The sequence below is a fragment of the Lutra lutra genome, chromosome 2 (genome assembly GCF_902655055.1).
Source record: "Lutra lutra chromosome 2, mLutLut1.2, whole genome shotgun sequence".
Taxonomy (NCBI): domain Eukaryota; kingdom Metazoa; phylum Chordata; class Mammalia; order Carnivora; family Mustelidae; genus Lutra; species Lutra lutra.
The window spans coordinates 23,876,195-23,902,789 of NC_062279.1; the positions used below are offsets into that span (position 1 = coordinate 23,876,195).

General features: G+C 37.4%; 1 protein-coding gene across 1 annotated transcript; it reads right to left on the reverse strand.

The window, feature by feature from the left end:
* Positions 1 to 214: 214 nt before the first annotated feature.
* FGF20 (fibroblast growth factor 20) lies at positions 215 to 7,694 on the reverse strand. Its single transcript, XM_047719925.1, has 3 exons — positions 7,409 to 7,694; positions 1,835 to 1,938; positions 215 to 460 (listed from the first exon to the last, which is right to left on the reverse strand). The coding sequence occupies exons 1-3, from the start codon at positions 7,692 to 7,694 to the stop codon at positions 215 to 217; spliced, it is 636 nt and encodes a 211-aa protein (XP_047575881.1).
* Positions 7,695 to 26,595: the final 18,901 nt, after the last annotated feature.

Below are 26,595 nucleotides of genomic sequence, written 5' to 3' on the forward strand. Positions count from 1 at the left end.
CTAAGGGAACTTAATCCACTTATAAAGAGAGGTCTTGATCTACTTTCAGCCAAAATATTATTTTTTTTGTTCTCAATATTCTTTCCAAATTCAGCCACCCAGTAGAAAACTCCATAACATTTTGAGAAGACTCCTGGGTTACTATTTTACGGTGTGAACTCTGACAAGATAGAATGGTTGTAGTTTGACTCTCCAGTGAAGACACTGTCATCCTTCAACTGTACATCAGTATGTCCTTGTACAGTTCAGGAACTCTTTCTGGATCCACTGGTCTAGGCAGGAAATGTGTAAATTTCTGATGTCTTTTGGACCTGGCACCATCTCTTGGAGTTCCGTCTTTGTTAAGTGCCACAAAATACCTACGGCCAGTGTCTCCATGTTTATATATGTTGGAGGAATAGGTATTATACCAGTTCTCTTCAAATTGCTCTCTAAAGATGCATTCAGACGTCAATTTCTCCTGTAAGACAGAAGGTAACTACCATTAAAAAAATACCTTTGTGAGAATTTCCTTAGAAAAGTCTCATCTCTATATCTGTATTGCCTTGCTTACAATGATATCTTTGTCAAAGAAGGGGGAAAGGATGAATTGTTTTTGCTTTATTTTGTTTTAGTTCTTACATTACCTGGAATTCTTCCAGGCAACTAAACTTCTTAATAGTTTATTTCAAATAATTTTAAATTAAGTGTGAGTTCTCAGTTTTATTGTCAAATACTTAATAAATATCCAGAACTTTCCCATGTTTCATTATATCTCCCTCCTACCACCATCCCCACCAAACAAGCCTGTATTTATCTTGTTCTGTTGTTAGAAAGTTCTACATAGCAAGTCTGTACTATCATTTTGAAACGTGTCAAGATCTTGCTAACATCCAAATTCCTAATTCAAAACCATCATTCCAAATCATATATCTTCCCTAAATGTATTTATTAATTGTTTGATGATACATTTCCCATCATTAACTTTCATCTAGAGGTTATCATTAGGTAAATGTAGTAAAGGCCCAATGATTTCTTGCCTTTTTAAGTTGAACTGTATCTTATCCTAAAAGATAGACCACAGTTGCTTTTTAAGTCATGGCTCTTTAATTATCCAGATATGGTCAACCAGATATGTAGTTGCCATTTTCTGTTGTTGTCCACAATATCTTAGGACTTCATTCAGTCGTTTCGTATTTATGAAGGTCAGCAACATAAATACTTAGCTTTGGAAGGTGATCACGGGTAGAGAAAACTTACATTAAATAAATGTGAAGGTGAAAAGAATTTAACATGGCAAGAAGAAATTGTCATTTTTTCTGTGTCTCTGGTAGGAATAATCAAAACATGGAGGGAAGTAGAAGGACTCAGGATAATAGGCAAGCAGATTAGCAAGCTGAAAGCAGTAGAAGTTTGGGGCTTAAAAACTATAATTGAGGGCGCCTGGGTGGCTCAATTGGTTAATTGCCCAAATCTTGATTTCAGCTCAGGTCATGATCTCAGGGTTGTGAGATGTCAGGGTCACACTGGGTGTGGAGCCTGCTTAAAATTCTCTCTCTCCCACTCCTTCTGGCCCTCCCCAACCCTCTTGCATGCATGTGCTCACTCTCCAAACAAACAAAAAAACCCAAAAAACCTGAAATTGAGTTAGTATACTACTGCCCAGACATATGGAAATTAATCAGAATATAAATATTTAATTTCTACATATATGTATTTCATATGTTTCTTCTGACATGTATTATTGGTAGATTTTTTTTTACTGGCAAAATAGTCATAATTTTAAGAATTACAATAATGTTTTTAAAATACGTACTGAAAAAAATAAGAATAAAAAATAAAATAAAATACATACTGAGCCATAGAGTTCTCCTTTGTCATTCATTCCAAGGTAAAGACCACTGTCCACTCCTCTAATACTGACCAGCCCCACTGCCACACTGATGAATTCCAGGATACCTATATTTATAAACAAAATAATGACATACTTATTAATGAACATGTGATTATTGAAAATCTTCCAAAGAGTAAACCAATATTGCTAAATATAATAATGTAGGCAGAAGTGCTTCATAAGCTGAAAAGTGCTATTCAATCATCTTATTATGATGAACTTCCCATTTTACAGATAAAAAAAAAAAACCTAAAAAGAAAAGTTGTCCATCATGGTGTAATGTTAAAGGTATAAAACCTTAAACCAGACTGACTTGCATAATTTACCTCGAAATTTACAGTAATTTAAAATTTCATAGTAATTTACTGGCCAGTCTGTCCACACAAATCATTTATCTTCTTTGGTTTCCTCATGTACAAAATGAGAAAAATGCCTCTTTCCAGAAGAGTGATAAGGACTGACACATTTAGGCATTCAACAAATGAAGCTATTATTATCATAAATTAGTACATAATAGAGGTGTTCCTAGTTCTCTATGATTCTATTAGTTAATTACATATGTTCTATTAATTGTTTTGTTTTGGTTTTGCTAACTATGAATCAAGTCCATCTTTTTCTCCCAACAGCCAGTATACCTTATATGGATATATTAGTGTTTTATCGTTTATCAAGGGTTTCAACTTATATTTTCTATCTGGTCCTCAAAAAAACAATTCCCTAATATAGGTATGGAAGATATTATTGTCCCCATTTTTACGTATAAAGAAACTGAGGCTCAAAAAGATTTATTGAATTGCCTAAGAATATGAAATTCGGAATTAGTAGAACTGACACTTGAACTCACATCTTCTGAGCCCTAATCCAGCGTTTCTACTTCAGGACTATCCATTGGTTTCAAAACCAATGGATATATATCTATATAGGTATATAGGTATATTATATATTATCTATATATTATATATGTAATCTATGTGTTATAGATTACACACTATGTATAATAAGAACCTGTCACATGGTTCTTAAAATTAAATATGATAGTTCAAAGAAGTAAAAGGACTTTATAATTCATTAAATATGATAGACAAATAGCGAGATTTTAGAATGCAAGTAGATTTTGTTATCAATAACTTTCTAAAATATTTTCATTTATCCATAGATAAACCGGTATCAAACATTCTCTGCTAATACACTAATTCTCAGTAGTAAAAGAAATAATGCTTCCCTTTGCATCACTCTTTTTCTCTGCACACACTAACCTTTGGAATAATTTCTTTATCTTGTTCTTTAGACTCTTTGTTGAAAAAAATACATAGACATACTTTCTATGGTTGAAACTGCCTTTAACAGCTTTCTACCTTCACCCCTTTGCTCCTTCTTAAGCTGTACAAGCAATATAAATGTGCACTGTTTAGCCTGATTCTCATTCTTAAGTCATATCTTCATTTATTATACAGATTCTTGTTTGGACATGTGGTGTTCCCAAGGCCAAGAGAAAGTCCAAAATCTGGCTAACCCTTATACAGAGAGTTCTATTCTGTCCAGAGCCTAATTCATTCTTTGGCAGAAACATAGATTCTTAAGCTCTAAACATAGATTCTCAAGAGCTCAAATTAGCTCTTTCAAACTATTGGTAGATCGTGTATGACACTAGAGCTATCAAGGATCTTATAAGAAGAATACACTACCAAATAGACTATAAGTGGCTTGAAAGATTCAGTGCCCTTAATTGAGAGCCAAAAGAGAGAAGATAAGATACAGCAGGAAGACACAGACTCCATAGGATAGTCATTGTAATGATGAACATAGAGGTGGGGAGTAAATAAAAATTAAACCTATGGTCAAGCTCATTAGTGAGTGGTTCCTGTTAGAAATAAAAATACAGACCTAAACATGATCAGTAAAAGAAGGTAATATTAATAGAATTTCATCCAGGATATACTTATAAGTGTATAATTACTTGAAGTTGTATTGAATGTTAAATTCAAATGGAAAAGCATATTAGGGCTCATTATAATGTAACTTAATTCTCTTTAATATCTGACTTATATTAAGATGCTCTTGTCTTTCAAAAACCAGAGACTGATTAGATGATTAGGATGTATAATAGAACCAATTTCCAAGTACAATAAAATATAAGTTTCAAAAAATGTTTCATTTCCATATAAACTAATCGTATAACAGGTCTTATAAAGTATCTATTTTTTCTTTCAATAATAATTGGTAAACCACCTATACTTTACTTCTCATTTTAAGATAATGCTGTTACCTTGTAAAAAATATGTAGTTGTAGAAATCACATATATTTTTAGAACAATTGTATTCATAGCTTCAAATTTATTAAACAACATCTAAAACTTCATCCATACCAGGCATTAATAATTTTGCAATGGCTCACAGAGATTGATGGGGAAAAAGTTATGTGTTTTTTTTAGTTCCTCTTAAAGATTTTAGCCACACTTTTAAATTCTGATCCTTTTTCTCCTCAAGGAAATAGTATACCACATAGTAATTTGTAATCACTTGATTCTTAAATGGGATTTGACAAGTCTTTCTTATTATAATATGAGGTGGCAACTGAGCTAATTCCTTAACAAGAGTAGACATGAAAAACTTTCCTTAAGAGGTAATCACAGATTTTAGATAGATTTTCTAATGCCCAGTGTCCCATAAAAGACCTGGAGGTACTTTGTCTTTCTGGTATCATTTTCAAAGCCAGCCTTTTTAAGAATCATAATAAACAGTGAGTCAACCCACAATGCAACCACATCAGACAAATCTATGGAGAATAGGGGAGAATAAAGGAAAAGCCTTTTAAAGGAGTATGTTTGATCTCAGGTTAAACATTTTTTTTAAGTATGATTCCATGTTTACATATTAGGTAAAATCGTCCTACTGTACTACTGTGCATAAAAACTCTATATAAATGTAGAGTGAACTCAGATAGGAAATTATTTAACCTCACTGAAGCCTTTTGTTTAGCTTCTATTGATGTGGTTTTCAAATTTTAAATACAGGATTCTGAATTTTTCACATATCAATCATGGGAAAATTAGTATAAACTATCAAACATGTTACTTACTTTACATCAAAATACCCATTCTCAAGCTTTTTCAAAATTCTCAACTTCGATGGCCATAAATGAGTTTAAAAGAAAAAATACCAAAATGACCTCATAATGAATAACTGAGGGTGCTAGGAAAAGAAGGCAAATACAGAGAGAAGCATATGATATACAAGCAAAACATAAACATCTTCCCACCTCTACTCCCTTATGATGTCTTAGCCCTTCAATGCCACTAGGATGCACTGTAAGGCATGGCAGAGGCTGTTCAAACCTCCTTAGGCTATCAAAACTAACCTGGGTTCTTTTCCCTTTGTGTAACAGTAGATATTTTGTTTTGATATGTAGCCTCCCACCATAGTGACTTAAACCATCACAAAATACGTTTAACTTATATTTTTGCAATTACTAAATAATTATGTAAAATTTTAGCAAAAATATATTGTAGAAGATAGTAATTCTGATATAAAATATTTTTAAGGAAATGATTTAAATACCAGGTTAATGAATGTTATCAAGTCTACAAATATTTATAATCTCTTCCCATAGATTTATGTCTCTTCCTATAGTCTTATAAAGAGACACAATCTGAAAGAAGCAACTCGTGTCATGGGGGAGTTACAGGTGAACCACAAGTGTCTTAAAGGTGTCCAAGACTATACCATGTATCACAAGGGGCTGGGGTAGGGAAGGGAGTCTGAGTATTACCTCAGCTTAACTTCTACCTGCTCTGCTTATAGACCTTACCACATTTGTGTTCATTTCTAAATCTTTCTAGTAGCTGGATGATTTTTTTCGATAATGAATGGAGTTCAGTAATTCTTAAAAGCAAGAAAACTGAGCCACCTGGTGTCAGCAAAGTTCTTTAGAACCAGAATCTCAGCCTCCTCAATTTAGAAACCACTTTCTAAAAGTGACCCCAAGGTTGGCCAATAGGTCATGACACTCTTGACTCATAGTCAATGGGAATTTGGAAGAGATCAGCGGAAGCTGCAAACATATGGGTTTTAAAAAGTTAATTTTCTAAGCCTTTAAGTGCTACCAAATGACCACCACATGCTCATTTCTACATCTAGAGTTACAAATGCCCCTCAAACCGAGATTTACACTTCTGCAAAGTTTTAATGAGTACTGCAAGCCAAAAAAAGGAATGAGAGTATAAGAACAAGGGGAAGGGGACAAGATAAGAGAGGGCCATTCAGAGATGAGATTCTCAAAGAATCCCTCAGTGTTAAGGAAAAGAAAGGAAGACAGATGTTGGGCCCTTTCACGTTGCTGCCAACAAGTAAATGGTACTTTTAAAAAATACAATAAATATCTCCAGTAATGTCCCAAGTTTGATGATCAAAAATCCTTTGAGAATGCTACCGGATTTACCCTAATATAATGAAAACTCCCGCAATGGGGGTAAAAGATCCTGAGATGTTAGAACCTGAGAGCATCTTTAAATCACCTAATTTAACTCCATCATTGCACAGAAAAGAAGAATTAAGCCTCAGACTGTTGAAGGCACTTGCTGGTCACACATAGCGTTAGGGAGTAATTAACAGTAGAGACCTATGTTTTCCCAACCTAGTGTCACAAGGATCCTTCGTTTGTTTCTTTCTTTTAACTCCTTCTGCTCCCGGGCTTGCTGGAGGTATTCAGAAACAGGTCTTTATGTGTTCCCACCCATATCCTCTTTCGCTTCCCCATTTCCTCTTACAGACGGTCAATACTAAGATCTTTGCTTGCCCGTTTCACAATTTCTTAAGAGGAGCTTGGCTGAACGACTGGGCATGCTCAGTAGCCAGCCAGGTAGAGGGGTGTGTGTGTGTGTGTGTGTGTGTGTGTGTGTGTGTGTGTGTGTGTGTGTGTGTTTTCCTTTTCTCGCCCAAGTAGAACTTAAAGAGCTCAAAGAATTGCAGCCACGTGAGCCTGCCAGTAGTTCCCTGAAAGTTCAACTGTTACCTCTTTGAGTGAATATTTACATAAATGCCCCCATCCGATAAGAGAGCGACCCTCTGAACAGGAGCCCTGAATGCATTTTTAAAAGCTGCATAGCTGCGGGGCATGTTTAAAGAAGCGGAAGGCTTGTGATATTAATTTTGGATAAGTAAAGGGTACTGGAGGAAACGTGAGAGGAAGTAGGAGAAAATAACATCGGGATTTAAAAAAAAAAAAAAAACAAAACGAAAACTGCCTGCGAGGTAAGAAGGGCAAGAAAGATGTGATTCCGAGTCCAGCTCTGGTCCCAGGCAGCAGAAAAGGGCAGGGCGGAAAGGTGCGTGCGGAGCACCCACCGTTTCTCCTCCCGCCCCCCAGCGTCTGGAGCTGCAGGCCTGCTAGAGACTGCCTCGGGAAGCGAGCAGGAAAGTCCTCCCAGTCCCTGCGCTGGCCCGCCCTTCAGTCCCAGCCCGCGCCTCGAACCCGATGGGTTCCGGGAGCTCCCTCAGCACCGGGTGGAGAAGAGGAGCCGGGGGGCCGGTACGTACCGAAGAGGCTGTGGTCCTGCCGGGTGCCCTGCACGCTGCCGTCGGGCAAGATCTGCAGGTGGAAGCCCGTGCGGCAGTAGAGCTGCCGGCGGCGCAGGATGCCGTGCAGGTGCGCCAGCTCCGCAGCCCCAGGGCCGCCGCGGGCGCCCCGCTCCACCGCGCCCCGGCGCTCGCCCAGCAGAGGCGGCCGCTCCCCTGCAGGAGGCAGCAGGAAGTGCGAGCCCACCTGCTGGCCCAAGCCCTCCAGGCCGCCAAGGAAGCCCCCGACTTCGGCTAAGGGAGCCATGGAAGGGCCAGGGGGAAAGGCGGAGGATCCGGGAAACAAAAGACCCCAGTCAAAAGTGTAGCGGGGATGGGGACGTGAATGGAGAAAAAATAGAGCAAAACCGGCGCAAAAAGACCCGGTTACTCCTGTGAGGTCGCTGAATGGACTTTGCACTGAGATAGCAGGGGCGTTTTCACTGTCTTGGAGCGATCTTCTCTCCTTGGGTAGGTGGGAGCCGGCTGCTGGCTTTGCAGGAACATCTATAAGCGGCCGCTGCCAATACCCGGCTGGGGCTGGGGCTGGGGGCTGAGGCTCCAACTCCGCAAACTGATCAGATCAGAGTCCTGCGTACATACACAGCGAGTATATATGCGGGTCCTCTTGACATATGCTAATCAAGTCCTTTCATGCGCACTGGGGAGGTTCTGTTTGAAATCTTAAACCGGTCTCCTCTCAACACGTTTTTGCTCTTCGGAAGTGACCAAAAGGGGCCCTTGACGATTCTCCATCCATGCTGTCGCAAAAATCATTCCCACACTTGGCCAAAGCTAGCCAGCAACGTCGGGGAGGCGCAGCTAAGGCCCCTCTTTGGGGTTGTCTTTGGGACAACCGTGATGCTGTTCGGCTACTGCTGTGCAACCGCCTTTGATGTGAGCTCCTTTGCAGTGATAGATCGCTGCTAACAAGGAGCCCAGCTTGGCAGGTATATAGAAGAAGGAGAAGGGGGGCTGCAGCTGAGAAGGTGGGAGGAGGGGGTGGAGGAGGGGATGGGTGGGAGGAGGAAAAGGGGAGAAGAAGAGAATTGGACTCCTTGAGAGCTGCTGGGAGCCTGCAGTGGACAGGTGCAAAGAAAGGTAAGAGAGAGAGAAGGAAAAAGGGTGTTACCTGAGGCTTAGACCTGCCCAGACACACATGAAAGGAAAATCAAAGCTTTGACAGTTTAACTCACTAATTTTAAAACACTAATAAAATGTACAAGCATTACTTTTTTCTTTTATCATTTAGATGGGGGATTTTCTTTACATAATCAAGGTTAGGTTAGGAACACATACACCCCCCCCTTCCCAGGTTCTCTTTAATGTTTATCTTTACTCAGATAGCACGTGATATAACAAGGACTGCCTTATATCTACATGGAAGTTCTAAATTGTGTGCTAAGGTCATGGACTTTTCATCAACATAGTATGATAACATAATATAATCATGACTCTCAGGACTAAGGGTAAACCCAAATAGGTTGAAAAGAGATGGTTTACATTCTTATACTTGCCACAAACAGAAAATGAATTTTTTGTATTCCTTACCCAATCTAAGAGCATTTCCCTGTTCTTTTTAGATTAGGCATTTTCTTTAAGGTTAGATTGGGGGGGGGGGGTTCACATTTTAATTATAAAGATGAGTAAATGGTGTTGATTCTTGAGGTGTTTTTGAGACAAGAAAAGTTACTGGTAAAAATGTAATCGTGCCTTTGCTTATTTGTAAAATAAAAAGTCATTGAAGTGAAGGCGGTGGATATTTGTCCATATGAGCCTTAATACTTTGGTTTTGTACCACTAGTCAACTCAAGATCATTAAAAATTTTCAGTGGCAGAGGAGTTGAGAATCATTTGGCAGATTTATGCTCCCCCTGAGCAAAAAGTTTTAGGGAATGGCTAAAGTTTAGTTCTTCAGTCTGGTAGTTTAGTTTTGCAGTCTAGTTGGTCTGTCCAGCAAAAGCCTGAATGTGGGAGCACAGATGGATGTGACTGCTTTATTTTATTTGCTCTGAACATTTTTTGTTTTTGTTTTTGTTTTTTGGTGTGTGTGTGTATGTGTGTGTGTTGTTATTAATTGAAAGGTGTTTTAAAGTAGGTAAAGTTACATCTTTTCATCACTACAGCCCTAAGTACTTACCCTTGTGCAACCAACTTATAAAAGAGTCCTTAAGACAAGTGATTTACTGTTGATAGATATGAAATAAAGCAAAAACACTAGCTAAAAACAATAAACAGATAAATCACTTTAGAAAAGTATATTCTACATCTGTTTTAAAGTTTGTACCAGGTAAAAGTCATATTGTCTCACCTTTCAGATAACAGCAGTCTGTCGTATGGTAGGACCCTCAAATCCACCATAAGCAAGATTTCAAAGCACATCTGTGTAAACATTATCACATCAGTGTAAAACACCAACCAATGAGCTTTTACTTTGAACCAAATCTTCTTAATTGCAGTGTTAAATCAAAGAAAGTTAGATCAAAGTTGTGTGAATCTCATAGCGGGATAACTAAAGTAGCCAGCGCATACATTGATTACTTTCACAGAAGAGATACTTAAAGGTTTTAAAACTAAGATCAGGTACCTTTTAATGAGGTTTGTTTCAAGGTCTAAGTTCTGTACAACATATAATACTGTTAATTATTGCACAGTGGATATCTGGCATCGTTACCTGCTCCTTGAGGTCCTAGTTCAGTCTATGAAATATTTCCCCATATGAACACTTTAAGTCCTGCTGTATGATCTATAGCTCTTAGACTGTTTAAGTCTCTTGTGTTACTTATAGATAAAAATATCAGGAAATTTTACGCATGGTCACCAAACCCCAAATACTCCAATAATAGAACTACCCCCTCTTTCTACAACGTCAGCATTTTCAAGTGCATTACTTTATTTAATCACCACATTAACCCTATGAGATAAGCACATCCCACTTTATAAAGAAAAAAAAAATGTCCTAGATTCTAGTTGGGGGTTTGTCCAGAGTCCTACATCCCAGGGCAATTTCCTTAAACTTTCTAAATGCCTCTGTTTCAGCTTTTGTAAAAGAAATACAGTGTAGCTACCTGCCTCATTCACTATGCCTGGGGTTGCTATGGGACTTAAATGTGAAAATACACAGGAGTGGTTTTAAAACTATAAAGTTTTCTGTGCATAAAAGATGCTAGACTTTTCATTTGTTGGGAACACTTTTGCTTCATAATTTGGCAAGTATAATTTGTTTAAAATACAAAATAAATCTTTTTTCCCTGAACCAAACCTTTAATGTGTAAGTGCTTAATGCCATTTTATAAAGGGCCAGAATAGAAACAAAAAGATAAGGATTTCTTTTGTTTGCACTAGTCATGTGACAGGAAAAGATAACACTAAAGATTTTTTTTGCACATGCTGTGATGATATCATGGGAAGTTAAATAATTTTGAAGAGTGTTTTACAAGAGTGCATTATTCAACTTTTAAGTATACACTGCAATCTAATCAACTTCACCTTTACTTCCTAGAGACCACACTTGCCTTGCTGTTATACAAATATGTGGTACAATTTATACTTCCACAAAATGTAGTTACAGTTTTCCAGACCATATAATTCCATATGGCTTTTGAGCAAGCATATTGTCATGAATCTTTCTTTTTAACACATGAAAAAAGAAGCCAGTGCTTTTTGATTCTCCTACATGTGTTTAACTTGAGAAAAAGAAAAAGAGCTGACTTACGCCCTCAATAAAATATAAGTACATTTCCCTAACATTATTTATTATTTGTCTTACAAAATGTTGGCAACAACATAAATTTCCATACATAAGAAACTAAACGAATAAATTATGATACATTCATACAGTGAAGCATTGTACAGCTGGGGAAAAAAAGAATGAGAAAGACCTTTATGAGCTAACATGAAGTATTTCCAGAAGATGTTATTAATCAAAAGTGAAGTTTGAGCTACACTTTACATATAGTGTGCTACCTTTTTTGTAAAGAGAGAGGGAAAAAAAATAAACTTCCACATGTAAATGTCTTTTCTTTTAACATAGAACTGGTGTGCCTGGGTGGCTCAGTCGTAAGTGTCTGCCTTTGGCGCAGGTCATGATCCCAGGGTCCTGGGATCGAGCCCTGCATGGGGCTCCCTGCTCAGTGGGAGGCCAGCTTCTCCCTCAAGCACTCCCTCTGCTTGTGTTCCCTCTCTAGTTGTCTCTCTCTGTCAAAGAAATTAAAATCTTTTAAAAAAATAAACATAGAATAGATAAATCAGAAACTGGTTGATAGATAAACCAACACAATTGGTTACCTGGTTAATTAATTATCTGGGATAGATGTGAATGAAATAGAAGAGATAAGGGAGTAACCATTCTTTGAGAACTTTTCATAAGTTTTGACTTTTGGAGAAATACTAATGTTTCAATTTTTTTTTAAGTGAAAGAAAATAAGAAGGAATGGGTTGACGGTAGGGAATAAAACTGGCAACAAATAACCTAACTGAATTCAAACGAATCACATAACCACCCAGAAGAAGATAATTTTAAAAAATATTTAGTAATTTTCAATACAGTTCTTTGACTCTTATTATAACCAAGGTCTAAGGCCAAAAGAAAAATACAGGAACGAATACTAAATCTCAGTTACTAAGATTGTTTTCTCAGTAGTGGAGGTTAGATGGATGTATTATAAGATTGAACAAATGAGCGAATATATCGATGATAATGAAAGCTGCGTGTTTCACTGTTAGAGAATGGAGACACAGATATGAAGATAGACAAGACTAAATGAATCCTGCAGTGTCGACTTGGAATTATAGTTACCGGGATTAGCGTATGGTACAAGCGTATGTATGTGCGGATGCGTGTATGTCCACTCTGACCACTAATGGAGCCTAGATGCCAAGATATATTAGAAGCAAATGAGCGCACTTGCTATTTAGATGTTAGTTTCTTGATTTAATCTCCCACCAGCATGATCCACGGAAAATGTCTGGGTCCAGGACTGGAGCATCTTTCTTTCTTTTTTTAAGACTATTTTTTTTAAAGATTTTATTTATTTATTTGACAGGGAAATCACAAGTAGGCAGAGAGGCAGGCAGAGAGAAGAGCAGAGATCCTGATGTGGGCTCATCCCTGGACCCTGAGGTCATGACCCAAGCTGAAGGCAGAGGCTTAACCCACTGAGCCCCCAGGCGCCCAAGACTAATTTTTTGGAGCAGTTTTAGGTTCACAGCAAATACGAGCCAGGCAGAGATCCCATCCTCCTCCAGAGTGGTACACTGATTGTAATTGGTGAACCTATAGTGAGACATCATTGTCCTCTAACGTTCATAGTTTGAAGGGTTCACTTTTGGGGTGTTGAACAGTCTACCGGCTTAGGCAAATGTATAATGACATACAACCATCATTATAGTATCATATGGAGTAGTTGTAGGGCAGGAAAAATCTTCTGGTGCCCACTCACTCATCCTGACCCCCTCCCAACTCCTGGCCCCACTGACCTTTTTACCGTCTATGGAGACCAGTAAAATTTTTCCTTTTCCAGAATGTCATGTAACTTGGATCATACAGTATGTAGCCTTTTTGGATTGCCTTTCTTCACTTAATAATATACATATAAGATGCCTCCCTTTCTTTTTTATGACATTATAGCTCATTACCCTTTAATACTGAACAATATTTCATTTCTGGATATACCACAGTTTATTTATCCATTCACCTACTGAAGGACATCTTGGTTCCTTCCAAGTTTTGGCAATTATGAACAAAGCTTCTATAAACATCCATGTGTGTATTTTTTGTATGGACATGAGTTTTCAACTCCTTTGGGTAAATATCAACAAGTGTGGCGTCTGGATTGTATGCTAGACTAAGTTTAGTTTTGCAAGCAAATGCCAAATTGGGGTTGCGTGGGTGGCTCAGTCAATTAAGTGTCTGCCTTTAGCTCAGGTCATGACGTCAGGATTCTGGGATCAAGTCCCACATCGGGCTCCTTGCTCAGCAGGGAACCTGCTTCTCCCTCTGCTTGCTGCTTCCTCTGCTTGTGCTCTCTCTCTCTCTTTCTGACAAATAAATAAATAAAATCTTTTTTAAAAATGCCTAATTGCCTTCCAAAGTAGCTGTACAATTTTGTATTCCCACCAGCACTGAATGAAGGCTCCTATTTCTCCACATTCCCACCAGCATTAGGCATTGTCAGAGTTTTGAATTTTGGCTATTCTAATAGGTATGTAATAATACCTAGTTGTTTAATTGGTGATTTCCTAATGACATATAATGTGGAGCATCTTTTTATATGCTCATTTGACATCTTCGAGGTTCCATGAAAGTCTTTGGAACATTTTTTCGTCTGATTTTTGTTTTCTTCTTGTTGAATTTTAAGAGATCTTTATGTGTTTTGGATAATAATCCTTTACCAATGCATCTTCTTCAAAATTTTCTCCCAGTCTGTGGCTTGACTTCTCATTCTCTCGACATTAACCTCCATTGAGCAGAAGATTTTAGTTTTAATGAATTCCAACTTATCAAGTATATCTATTACGAATTGCACCCTTATTGGTATACCCAAAAAGTCATCATCATACCCAAGGTGCCCTAGGTTTCCTTCTATGTTATGTTCTAAGAGTTTTATAGTTTCTATGTCACGCTTAGGTCTACTACCTTTTTAAATTAAATTTTGTGAAGTTTGTAAGGTCTATGTCTAATTCATTAAATATATATATTTACAAATGTGTTTATATTAAATATGTATATGGATATATGCATGTGGATATCCTGTTGCTCCTACATCATTTATTGAAAAGACCATCATTATTCTATTGTAGTGCCTTTGCTCCTTCTCAAAGATCAAGTGACTGTATTTATGTGGGTCTATTTCTGAGCTCTCTGTTCCATTGATCTATTTGTTTATTCTTTCATCAACACCACACTGTCTTGACTACTGTAGCTTTATAGTAAGTCTTGACTTCAAGTAATGTCAGTCCTCCAACTTTGTTCAATATTGTGTTGGTTATTCTGTATCTTTTTCTTCTACATGTAGACTTTAGAATCAATTTGCCATACCCACACAATAACTTGCTGAGATTTCGATTGACATTGCATTGAATTTATAGATCAAGCTGAAAAGAACTGACATCTTGACAACATTGAGTCTTCATATTCATAAACATGGGTGATCTCTCCATTTATTTTGTTCTTTTTTTTTTTGCTTTTTTTCATGAGAGTGTTGTAGTTTTTCACACTTAGATCTTGTACATATTTTGGCTATATTTACACCTTTTCATTTTTTATGAGCTAATATAAAAGCCATTGTGTTTTTTGTTTCAAATTCAACTTGTTCATTGCTGACATATATAGGAAAGCAATTGACTTTTGTAGTTAACCTTTATCCTACAACTTTGTTATAATTGTTTATTAGTTCCAGGACTTTTTGTTGTTGTCATTGATTCTTTTGGATTTTCTATATAGAGGATCATGCCACCTGCAAATAAAGACAATTTTATTTCTTCCTTCCCAATTCGTACAGCTTTAGCTTTTTTTTTTTCCATTTCTTGTCTTATTGCAGTAGCTAGTAGTTCCAGTATGATATTGAAAAGGCATAATGATAGAAGACATGTTTGCTTGTTCCTGATCTTGTTGAGAAATCTTCAAGTTTCTCATCACTAATTATGTGTTAGCTTTAGGGTTTTTAATGGATATCTTTATCAAGTTGAGGAAGTTCCCCTCTAGGGCCAAGGCATCTTTTGGTGTCAGATGGCAAGAAAGTATTAAAAAAGAAGTGAAGACATGTCAAAAGGACATAGGCCAAATTCAGGACAATTTGAGCATCAAAATAAATATAATAGAAATAAGATATTTATAGAATGAAATAACAATCTATGAGTGCAACTTGTTTAAATAAACAACTAATCAAATAATAAATAAGGGAGAAGGGAGAACTTTTCTTTATGGTACAATATCAACGAATAAATACTGAAGGAAAAGTGGAATTAGAAAATGACAATTTTGCATCCTTCATAGGAACATTGCTAATCCAGTGAAATAATCAATACATGCTAAAATTAGGGGGCAAAAGTTAGATGAAAAAGAGGCTATTTACATAGTCTCAAGTATTCCCTCATAATTTGCTTCTTGATCACAAAGAGAGCCTAGTAACTTTATAGTGAACTAATCTAGTGAATATTATTTTAACCACATAATAAAAGTAAATAACAATAATGGGATAAGGATATCCTGAGTGGCTGAGTAGGCTAGCCATCTGCTTTGGCTCTCAGGCCCTGAACTGGACTCCCTACTCAGCAGAGAACCTGCTTCTCCCTTTGTATCTCCCCTTGCTTGTGCTTGCTTTCACTCGTTCTGCCAAATAAATAAAGTCTTAAAAAAGGGGGGGGGGGTACAAACCACTGCCATGTGCCTCTTAATACATTAGGAAGGGGATAATGTCACTCATTTGGTATTTCTGTAAAAAATTCACAATCTAATCATGAGGAAATATCAGATAAAGCCCAAGTGAGGGAAATTCTGTAAAGCAGCTGGCCTACATGCTTCCAAAATGTCAAAATCAAGAAACACAAAGAAAGGTAGTTTGAGGGGCACCTGGGTGGCTCAGTGGGTTAAGCCTCTGCCTTTGGCTCTAGGTGATGATCTCAGGGTTCTGGGATCGAGCCCCGCATCGGGCTCTCTGCTCGGCAGGGAGCCTGCTTCCTCCTCTCTCTCTCTCTGCCTGCCTCTCTGCCTACTGTGATCTCTATCTGTCAAATAAATAAATAAAGTCTTTTAAAAAATTAAAAAAAAAAAAAGGAAGGTAGTTTGAGGAACTCCTCCAGTCTAAAGGAAATTAAAGAGACATGAAAACTAAGTATGTTGTGTGATCCTGGCATGGAGTGTGAACCAGACAAAAATACAACCATAATGGACATTATTGAAATAACTGGCAAAATTTTAGTATGGATTATGAATTAAACAATAGCATTGTATCTACATTAAATTTCTTGATTTTGACATTTGCATTGCAGTTATATAAGGAAAAGTCTTAGGGAATCCAAAATAAATCTTTACAGATAAAAGGGCATGGCATCTGCAAAATTGTGCTCAAATAGTTCAGGAAAAAAATGTTTATGCATCTAGAGACAGAAAAAGAGAGTAGGTGACAAAGCAGATGAAGTGATGTGTCAACGAAGCATGTGAATAAAGGGTTGTGGATTTCTCCGTACCAGTCCTGTAGCTTTCCTATAAGCATGAAATTATATCAAAATGAAAGTTTTTAATGTAAATTTTGAAAGGTCACAGCTCAGATATTAGAGACACTTTAATTGTAGGAGAGAAAAAAATCTAAATTCAACAGCTATTATGTAAGATAATTGATATTAAATCAGAATTCCTGAACTATTTGCATGGAAGAGACTCAGTCTGCACAAAATCCCAAACCTCTACCAGAAGAGGTTGGATATTTTTCGTGAATAATATTGACCACACGTGGAAAAAGGAAAATTAATTGACTATGAATTCACATAACTTGGGGGACAAATTTAAGCAGAATAAATTTTTGACAGAAATTGAACATCTTTGTCAATGTCTACTTTTTTCAGAAATGTCAACTCCAGACCCCCTTCCCCACTTTACCCATCACAAAGAGCAACAGGATTAGTAAACAACATATAGTCTGATTTTTACCTTGTAATTTTTTTCTATCCTTACTCACTTTTTAGATACAAGCAAGAAGTTACCACTCAGTAGTTATAAGATCTTGAGAAAATGACATTACTGGAGCCCTAGAGCTCAATTTTTTCCTCTATAAAATTGGGATAATAATATGTTCTATCCAACTTACAGAAGTGTTGTAGGAAGCCTACAGGCAAATGCATATGAAAATCCACTAGTATTACAAAATCTAAGTAATTGTTTTTTAAAGATTTTTTGTTTATTTCAGAGAGAGAGCGTGTCAGCTCTAGCGGGGGTTGCGGGGGTTGGGGGGAGCTTGCGGCAGAGGAAGAAGGGATACAGACTCTCTGTGGAGCAGAGTCTGACGCTAGGTTCATCTCTGACCAGGAGATCATGACCTGAGCCAAAACCAAAAGTCAGATACTTAACTGACTGAGCTACCCAGGAGCCCCTAAGTGAATATTTTAAGGACAATGATTATTATAAATTTTTCCTGGGTTTTAAGCCACTTAAAATTCCATGTTTTGCTCTAGGTTGCAAGAAGATAAAGATATTTTATCAAAGCTATCATCAAAACTAATAGTGGTCTTTCTGGAGCATAGAAAAAAATGATCTTTGGGTTCCTGTAATGAAAGGTTTAATTAATTGCATTTCGAGGTGGATCTACAAAAAATGTACTTCTAAAATAAAGTTTTGGAAGTAGTCTATTTCACAGCGTCTGGCTAAATACACATCATTCATTCCTCTTTCGTATGATCTTCTGTCATCATTTGAATATGTCATAAAAGCGTGGTGTGAAAGTACTTTACCTTTTTCATGTCGTGGAAGGAACTTGCCAACTCACCTCAACCAACACCTTTGTTTTGCAGATGAGGGAAAATGGCTTTCAGAAAAATGCCACCTAGTTAATGGAAAACCCATCATTAAAACTGAAATAGTTCACATCTATTTCCAAAACTGTTCCCACCCCACCTGCTGCAAATTCCCAAGTAGTGATAAAAGCTGATGCTCTAGAGCAACTGACGTATACCTTATAAAAAAAAAATGTGGTGCAAATTGACATCATTGCTCACATACATTTCTTCATTTGATTGCTCCCAGAATCAGCAAGTGAAGAGGGGATTGAGATAAATGTTTGTGGTTGCTATTTTTTTCACTGCTTATTATATCCTTACTATGAATGCATTCATAGGTTCCACTGAGATTCTTTCTTTTTCATTTCTCCATTTTCAAAGCAAAGACAGTATTTTATTTTATTTTTAAGATTTTTTATTTTTAATTTGACAGAGAGAGAGAGAGGTCACAAGTAGGTAGAGAGGCAGACAGAGACAGAGGGGGAAGCAGGTTCCCTGCTGAGCAGAGAGCCCAAGGAGGGGCTTGATCTCAGGATCCTGAGACCATGACCTGAGCCGAAAGCAGAGGCTTAACCCACTGAGCCACCCAGGCACCACAAGAAGCAGTATTTTAAATTAAATATGTCTCATCCTACTGAAGCATAAGTCACTTAAACACTAAAAGAGTATTTTTATTTTAGTAAATAAAAATAAAATCAATTTTCAAACAAGTTGCATTTTTCTGAGGGCATAAAATGGCCATCAAACTCTGATTAAAAAAAAAAAAGACACTCTTCCGAATAAAAAAATCTATTCATAAAACTCAGGATGTCAGTAGGTTTAAATAATTAATGAGTTCGTTCATTGTCTCGCCTTAGAATGAGTTAAAAATAAAATACACCATCGCAAGAATGGAGATACAAGAGTTTAATTTATTGTACCATCAATAATATGGAAGAATTACATTCTTTTTAAAAAAAAACAGAAAAAGGAAAAGTAAGTAATTAAACCACCTTAAAATTTCATATCTTTCCCCAGAGTAATATGATAAGAGTTACTGAAGTAATATTTACCCATTTTTCTCTCCTAATTAGAGGCCTTGATAACCAGTCCTGTTTTTGCAGAACTGTAGTATAGCCCTAGGCAAAAACTGCCCAGAAGGACTATACTAAGTTAGTGCTGGTGTAGGGAGGAGACCCGGGAGAAGGGGAGTGGAAAGAGGACTCAAAGGCACTTCTTATATTTTCGCACACAATTTAGGAAGACGGAAATAGAATCCCCGAATGGCCACTCCGGAGTGAGCACCATTAGTTCATGCAAGACTAGTAGTGCATATGGTACCAGCTGTGCAGGTGGCATGGGACCAGCAAACTCCATTCGGCCCTGACGGCAGGTTAGAGAAGAGAAGGCCAATATCATTTACACTACTGAATGGTAAGAACACAGTCCCTGGTGGTACAGTGTTTGAAGCACATCACATTTACAAGTAGTCTAGTATTGTCAATCCAAAGGAAACACATTCTAGAATGTATGGTTCCTGAGGGCAGGGATCCTTGTCTATTTTGTTCACTTACATATATCAAGCACCGACAACAGTACTTGGGATATTTTTTATGCTTGATAAATCTTTGTTCGTTGATGGATATACACTTCAGGATTTTTCCAGAAACAGGAAGGACTTGCTTAGATTTTTTAATTTATTTTTCTATTTCCCCTGAGAAAGTTTCCAAGCCATAGAATGTATATTCAGTGCTGTAAAATTAAATTTTGACTGTTGGAAAACTCAGGCACACCAGGAGAAATATTCTTCATCCTGAAAAAATAACCTCTGCTCATAAGCCCATGCACCAAGAGAAAGGACAGTCTTGGCCTCAGTGGCTGAGTGGTATAGCCGGTCTCCAATGGGGTCAGCCACTAGAGGACGGTATGGGTACACACGCTGCCAGACCCTTGATAAGGCCAAGAGGAACCTTGATAGACAGGAATAAAGGGTGCCAAGTTTCACTTCAGCTTCTAGCCATGCCATTGGTAAATTCCTCAGCCTAGTCTCCCTTCCAAAACTGAAAACAGAAAGCTGCACAATTATAATAAGCATGTCACTGGCAAAGATAAAAATCACAGGAAAACTGTGAAGATGTCAATAACCTCAGTAGGAATAAAACGCAGCTCAGCAAATACTACACAGCTGTCAGGATCCCTTGAACGCGTTGATGCTGAAAATATTTGACTCCAGCTGTTCTTGCAAACAAGGCTGTAAGTTTCTAGCTGGCCACGAAATTGAGAAATGAGTTTAAGGACAGGGAGCAGAGTCGCGTAAATGCTAAGTGGCAAGGAACTAGATTCGGAGTAGTTGGCTGTCAAGCTAAACAAAAAGAGCAGTTCTTTGAGTGTATTAACCCCCTTAAAACTCTGTGGGTCAGTGGGTTAAAGCCTCTGCCTTTGGCTCAGGTCATGATCCCAGGATCCTGGGATCGAGCTGATATCCGTGTCTCTGCTCGTCAGGGAGGCTGCTTCCTCCTCTCTCTCTCTGCCTGCCTCTCTGCCTACTTGTGATCTGACTCTGTCAAATGAATAAGTAAAATCTTAAAAAAAAAAAAAAGAAAGAAAGAAAAGAAAAGAAAACTTCGTGGGTCAGAATCGACAACCAAAACACATGACTGCAACAGCAAGACTCTGTGGGTCTATGAAAATAAGAGATAAACTGTTCAGACGTGGCCTTTTATGATTGATTTCAGCAAACACAGATCCACTATTATTTCCTGATAGTTAACAATGTAAGGAACTGTAAGTATTTTTAAAGAGGCACAACAATTGAAATGTATTTTTCAGGATAATCACTGAATCTACTAGTTTATTGACTTGGTGTTCTGAATGTTGACTGGTAATTTAATTCATATCTTTATTCTTGATGATGCTGAAGCAAGAACCTCTATTCATGTGAAATTTTCATGGATTTTTGGTAATTTTATAAAAAAAATATTTGTCTTTCATTCAAAAGATACATTAGTTCTGTAAGTATCTACATAACAGGTTCTATCTGTGTTTGTCAAAAGACAAAAACCAGGGGTGCCTGGGTGACTCAGTGGGTTAAGCCTCTGCTTTAGGCTCAGGTCATGATCTCAGGGTCCTGGGATCTAGCCCAACATCAGGCTCTCTGCTCAGCGGAGAGCCTGCTTCCCCCTCCCTCTCTGCCTGCCTCTCTGCCTACTTGTGATCTCTCTCTCTGTCAAATAAATAAATAAATAAATAAATAAAATTTTTTTAAGGCAAAAACCAATCTCTATCTTCTGCTGCTTATGGTCTAGCTGGCTGATACAAACAAGTAAAGGAAAACATTTTCGTGGTGGTGCTATGATGGGCAAATTCGAGGTACTTTGTTGAAAGCAGGTAGCAGGGTCAACTAAACTGGCCTTGGAACTGGGAAGCATTTAGAAGTTATATCCAAGCAGAGTCCTGTTAGGAAAATGCCAAAGAAAAGAGGGGTAGCAGACAGAACCTAGATCAGGAAATACATCTTGGTAAGGCATGATCCATTCAGTTTCCTCCTGACTAAAACACAGATCTCAGACTAAATTATCTCATGGTCCCATTCAATCTAATGTTTATGATTGCTGTCCAAATTTCAAGGTAAAATTTAATTAGAAAATAAAATTCAGGGGCGCCTGGGTGGCTCAGTGGGTTAAGCCGCTGCCTTCGGCTCGGGTCATGATCTCAGGGTCCTGGGATCGAGCCCCACATCGGGCTCTCTGCTCAGCGGGGAGCCTGCTTCCCTCTCTCTCTCTCTGCCTGCCTCTCTGTCTACTTGTGATCTCTGTCTGTCAAGTAAATAAATAAAATCTTAAAAAAAATAAAATAAAATAAAATTCAGCACCTTTGCTTTATAGACTAATTATAGACAAACTTTTTATAGACAAACTTCTCTCTTAGCATCATCTAAATTCTCCTTTTCTTAAAATCAGAACTTTAAAGAAGATATGGTAGGTTCTAATTATGAAACTCAAATACTGATTTTTTATTAAAATAAATATGTAGATAATAATACTTCTATATACATGAGATTCCAACTTCTGAAACATAATATTTCTGTAGATCTATCTGCAAGTTCCCATTATTATGTAAATACTATATAACTTACAATTTTTTTTACTTTAACATAATCCACTTATAGTATATGTAAGCTGTCTTTCAGAGTATGATATTTTTTTACAAGTACCACATTTAAAGCTCAACTAAATTTCATCACAAAGCTGCATAGCGGTCAGCTACCACCTTTAAGACCTAGCTCTAGTTCCACATTTTTAACTGCCTAGTGACCTCTTCTAGCTGGATGTCATATGAGTCCTTCATAATTATCAGAGAAAGATTGGAAGAAATTTTAATTTTAATCTATAGAGTTGGAAAGAAGAGCAAAGGAACATTCATTTCTCATTTGTTTCCATTTTTAAAAGACTTAATGATGAATTACTCTATTACCCCAACTTTTAGCTTGTCCTTTTTCTTAATTTGGTTCATTTTCAGTTTGAAACAGAACCTGGTTTGGATAATGATCTTGAGTTTCACATATTGCTTTCATCATTGTTTGATGTTTGTCTTTATTTAAAATTCACTTTAGGGACAAACTCTTTTTATTTTATTTTATTTATTTATTTGACAGACAGAGATCACAAGTAGGCAGAGAGGCAGGCAGAGAGAGGGGGGAAGCAGGCTTCTTGCTGAGCAGAGAGCCCGATGTGGGGCTCGATCCCAAGACCCTGGGATCATGACCCGAGCCAAAGGCAGAGGCTTTAACCCACTGAGCCACCCAGGCGCCCCTAGGGACAAACTCTTTACAGGCACATAGATGTTTATTAAGTCAGTGTAATTATTACACTTAACCATATCCAAGAGTTCAATGATTAATTCTAGATATCAGAGAACACAGGCCTCCATTACATAGATTTTGATCAAAGCATGTGCCCTGAAACAAATACCACACACAATAAAATTCTAATCAAACATGGTTTCCTTATATAACGCTACAAGGATGGAGGAACAGGCCTACTTAATCTAGAATAATTTGTTTAAGGAGCCCCATGCACCTGCATGATGATGTTAGAGTAGTTCATTTAGTGGTTTTCTATAATGTCTTATCATCCAGTGAAAGGTTCATTTCATTTCCCTTGATGTGGTGGTCTGAGGTTTACAGGTTCCTGAACACAAGATTTGCGACAATTCTAAAAAAAACTGCAATCCTTTCCAAAGTGCAAGAGTTTTGATATGCTTCGGTTGCCAAGGAATTTATGAACACTCATATTTTCAGACTTTTCATTTTCAGATCAGTCTCCAGTGTTGGAGGCAAGCTGTTTATTTTAACAGAAAAAGATATGCATAGTGACCTAAATCATTTGTTGATTACTTTGGCTTAAGAATGACTACCTTCCTGTGGACAAATATAAATTTTGAGTGTAATAAATTTAAAATTTGCTTAGATGTATTATATTACTATAAATTTGAAATAATATATTTTAATCAAAGCTAAGGATTACTATTAGCATAGAGCAAGACCTAATGACCTGGTAAGATCAGAGCTGATTCCTAATGAGTATTGGCTGTTAAATGCACAGCTTTCTACCCAGGGAGCCAAGACTCAGCTCAAGAGTAGTCTCTACCCACCCCACCCCCCAAAAAGAGTAGTTTCTACCCAAATAATCTGATAGTTGCCAGAGGGGCAGGGAGGTGGAAGAGACAGGTTTCCAATTATGGAATAAATAAGTCATGGGGATGGGAGGTACAGCATAGGGAATACAGTCAATGGTATCATAATAGCATTGTATGTGACAGATGGTAGCTACACTTGCGATCAGCACAACATAATGTACAGACATGTCCAATCACTTTGTTGTATGCTGAAACTAATGTAACTCAGTGTGTCGACTATACTTCAATTCAACAAAATAGAAAAGGAACAATTAAAAAAAAACAACAAATAATCTCGGTTCTGGGTAGTCAGTTGTTCCCATCCATACTGAGATGATTCTTTAACTTCAAGTCTCTGGAACAGCAAACATAATTAATTGGAAAGAGTAAGAATAATTCCATAGTAACATCTTTATATAGGTTGATTGAAACTAATTAACAACCCCAAGAAGGGAAGGAAGGTTGTTAACCCCTATTGACTAAAGGATGGGTAAATTAATTCGCTGTTTGTGGCTAAAGGTGCATTTTTAATTCCGGTCTTCTTTTGGGTTTAGTCTTATGTCCTCTTCACACTGTTTCCTTTTTGTGTCAAACACTGGTCTTCAAGAATGCCCAAACTTTCTAATGGGTATGGTAATCATGAAGTACCTGCTATTAGTGTGCTGGAGCCAGCTTGGACTAGCTCAATAGAGCTGATTATTAAATTTTCAGGAATCTAGTGAGCTAACCATTATTAGATTGGAGACATTATTAAAAATTAAAATATATGAACTTATAATTGGATATATTACATTAAAATCAAAGGTAATGAGTACTAAGAACTTATCACTTCCCAATTGTTTTCCTATATGGGTTATATCTTTCTGTGTTTAATTGATATTCTATATGATGATGTGCTGCTGCGTCTTTGTCTTGTAGACATCAGCCATGGTCAGAGTATTTATACCATGGAAATCTACAAATGCCACAAATCACAACTCCCTGCTTCTTCTACGACCAGAATTGACTGTTAACTTTGACCAGCACACCATTGTACATGCCTATGGTGCCTTCTTAAGAGAAGCTCTTTTCTGTATTTCTCAGAAATAGTAGAACAGAAAAACTGGAAAATGCTCCTCCATGACTCAACCCTTTCCTTCCTAGGCACAGCTGATTGGTCCAACAGTAAGAAACTAACAAAAGTAGAAAACCCACCAAGGCTACACCAAGTCAATGTTTTCTCTTTAAAACCTAAACTAAGATTCATAGAAACTGATGGAATTAGTAGTCAGGTCATGTTCACAGCAGTATGTTAGAACAAATGTCCTTGAACTCTTACTATGTAGCTCTCTATAGCTGACTTGCTTATCATACTACCTAAGACTCAGTACTACTCTTCCCTGGGTTGATATGATTTTATCGTAAAAATATCTTTTATTTGAGCTAATGCCATTTATTTCTATTTTTTGGAAGTTAATGTGCCTTAAAAAAAAAAACTGTATTGAATTCTGTTTCTGATTCCAATACAGACACTATGCAGAAATAGGGCAGAATATTGAAACACAAGTCCTAATTGTGTGACCCAGAGAACATTCTTTAACCTGATAGCCTCTAAGTTTCCTCATCAGAAAAAATTAAAACTGTACATTTTAGTGGTTTTTAAGCCCTAAGATTCTACAGAAATTCTTCAGGCCCAGCTGTGGGAATTTAAAGGGAGGCTTTAAGTGAACAAGGTCCAAACACCTCCTCTGTTCAGCTGGAAACAGTCTACTGTTATTTACTTTGTATTCGGGGCCTTCTTTTTTTTTAATTCTTTTAAAGATTTTATTTATTTATTTGACAGAGAGTGACAGAGAGCACAAGCAGGGAGAACAGCAGAGAGAGGGAGAAGCAGACTCCCTCTCAGCAGGGAGCCCAAAACAGGTTTTAATCCCAGCGTCGTGGTATTATGACCTAAGCCTAAGGCAGATGCTAACCAACTGAGCCACCCAGGTGCCCCAGGGGCTTCCATATCAGATTTCTTTTGAGAGTTTCCATGAAGGACTCTCCACACTACCTCTGAAAACTTAAAAAGTTGACAAATTTTCCAGATTAATTTATCTCTAAATTCTTTTCAGTTTGCTAAATCTTTCAAGGGCAAATAGAAAATATTCACATGTGAATTACAGAAACACTGCAACATCTTCCAGTTTTTCTATTATTTACAGCCTTCTCTAATTGGAGAGTTGCAAGTAAACCATGGCGGTCCCGTAACACAGCTCAGCCCAATCTGATAACCTACTCTTTGCCGACATACTCATCTGCCAATGTACTTTTTCCTTTGAAGTCTGGACCTGGTCTGAAAATTTTGCTCAGTACAGTGTTCTGGATAACCAGTACCAATCAACTGACATTGGCAAGAAATGCAGCTGGTTTGCGATCCCTAGAAGTTTCTTCAGGTAAGAATATAAACTACCTAATGCTACGTTTGATTTCTCTAATGATTCCCTCTTGGTGCTGATCTTTCCATCTGTTCTGAAGGCTGCCCTTCTGTTTGGCTCTCTGCCCTTAAAGCAATTTCCCATCTAACACCTGACAGTCTGGGGTTAGAGCAAGAGACAAGGGTATATACTGGTTGTACCACCAGACACCTACTGGGTCTGTACACATGGACATTTTTCAGGAGAAAGTGTTACAAGTCAAAGAAGATGAAACAGTACATCAATGTTTTAAAAAAGAAGTTCTTTTGGTCTTTTCTTAGTAAATAAGGAAAATATCTACTGAGCATCTTCTTAAAGGTTTTCAGGTACTACAAGTCTTTTATTAAGATACTTCTTGGTTAAATATCTTTAAGCTATATTAAGATTCCCAAATACATAAGAAAACAATTTCCTGTCACTAAATGAGGGACAAAAATAGCAAGAATTGAACAGTGAGGCACCGTCAGCCGGACCCTGGACATCATATGAAGTCAGAAATTATATAAATCAGATTGGACAGATGTAATGGTCAAAGTGAGTTTATTACTTCTCTTGAAGTTGAAAACTTTAATGTGTACAACTGGC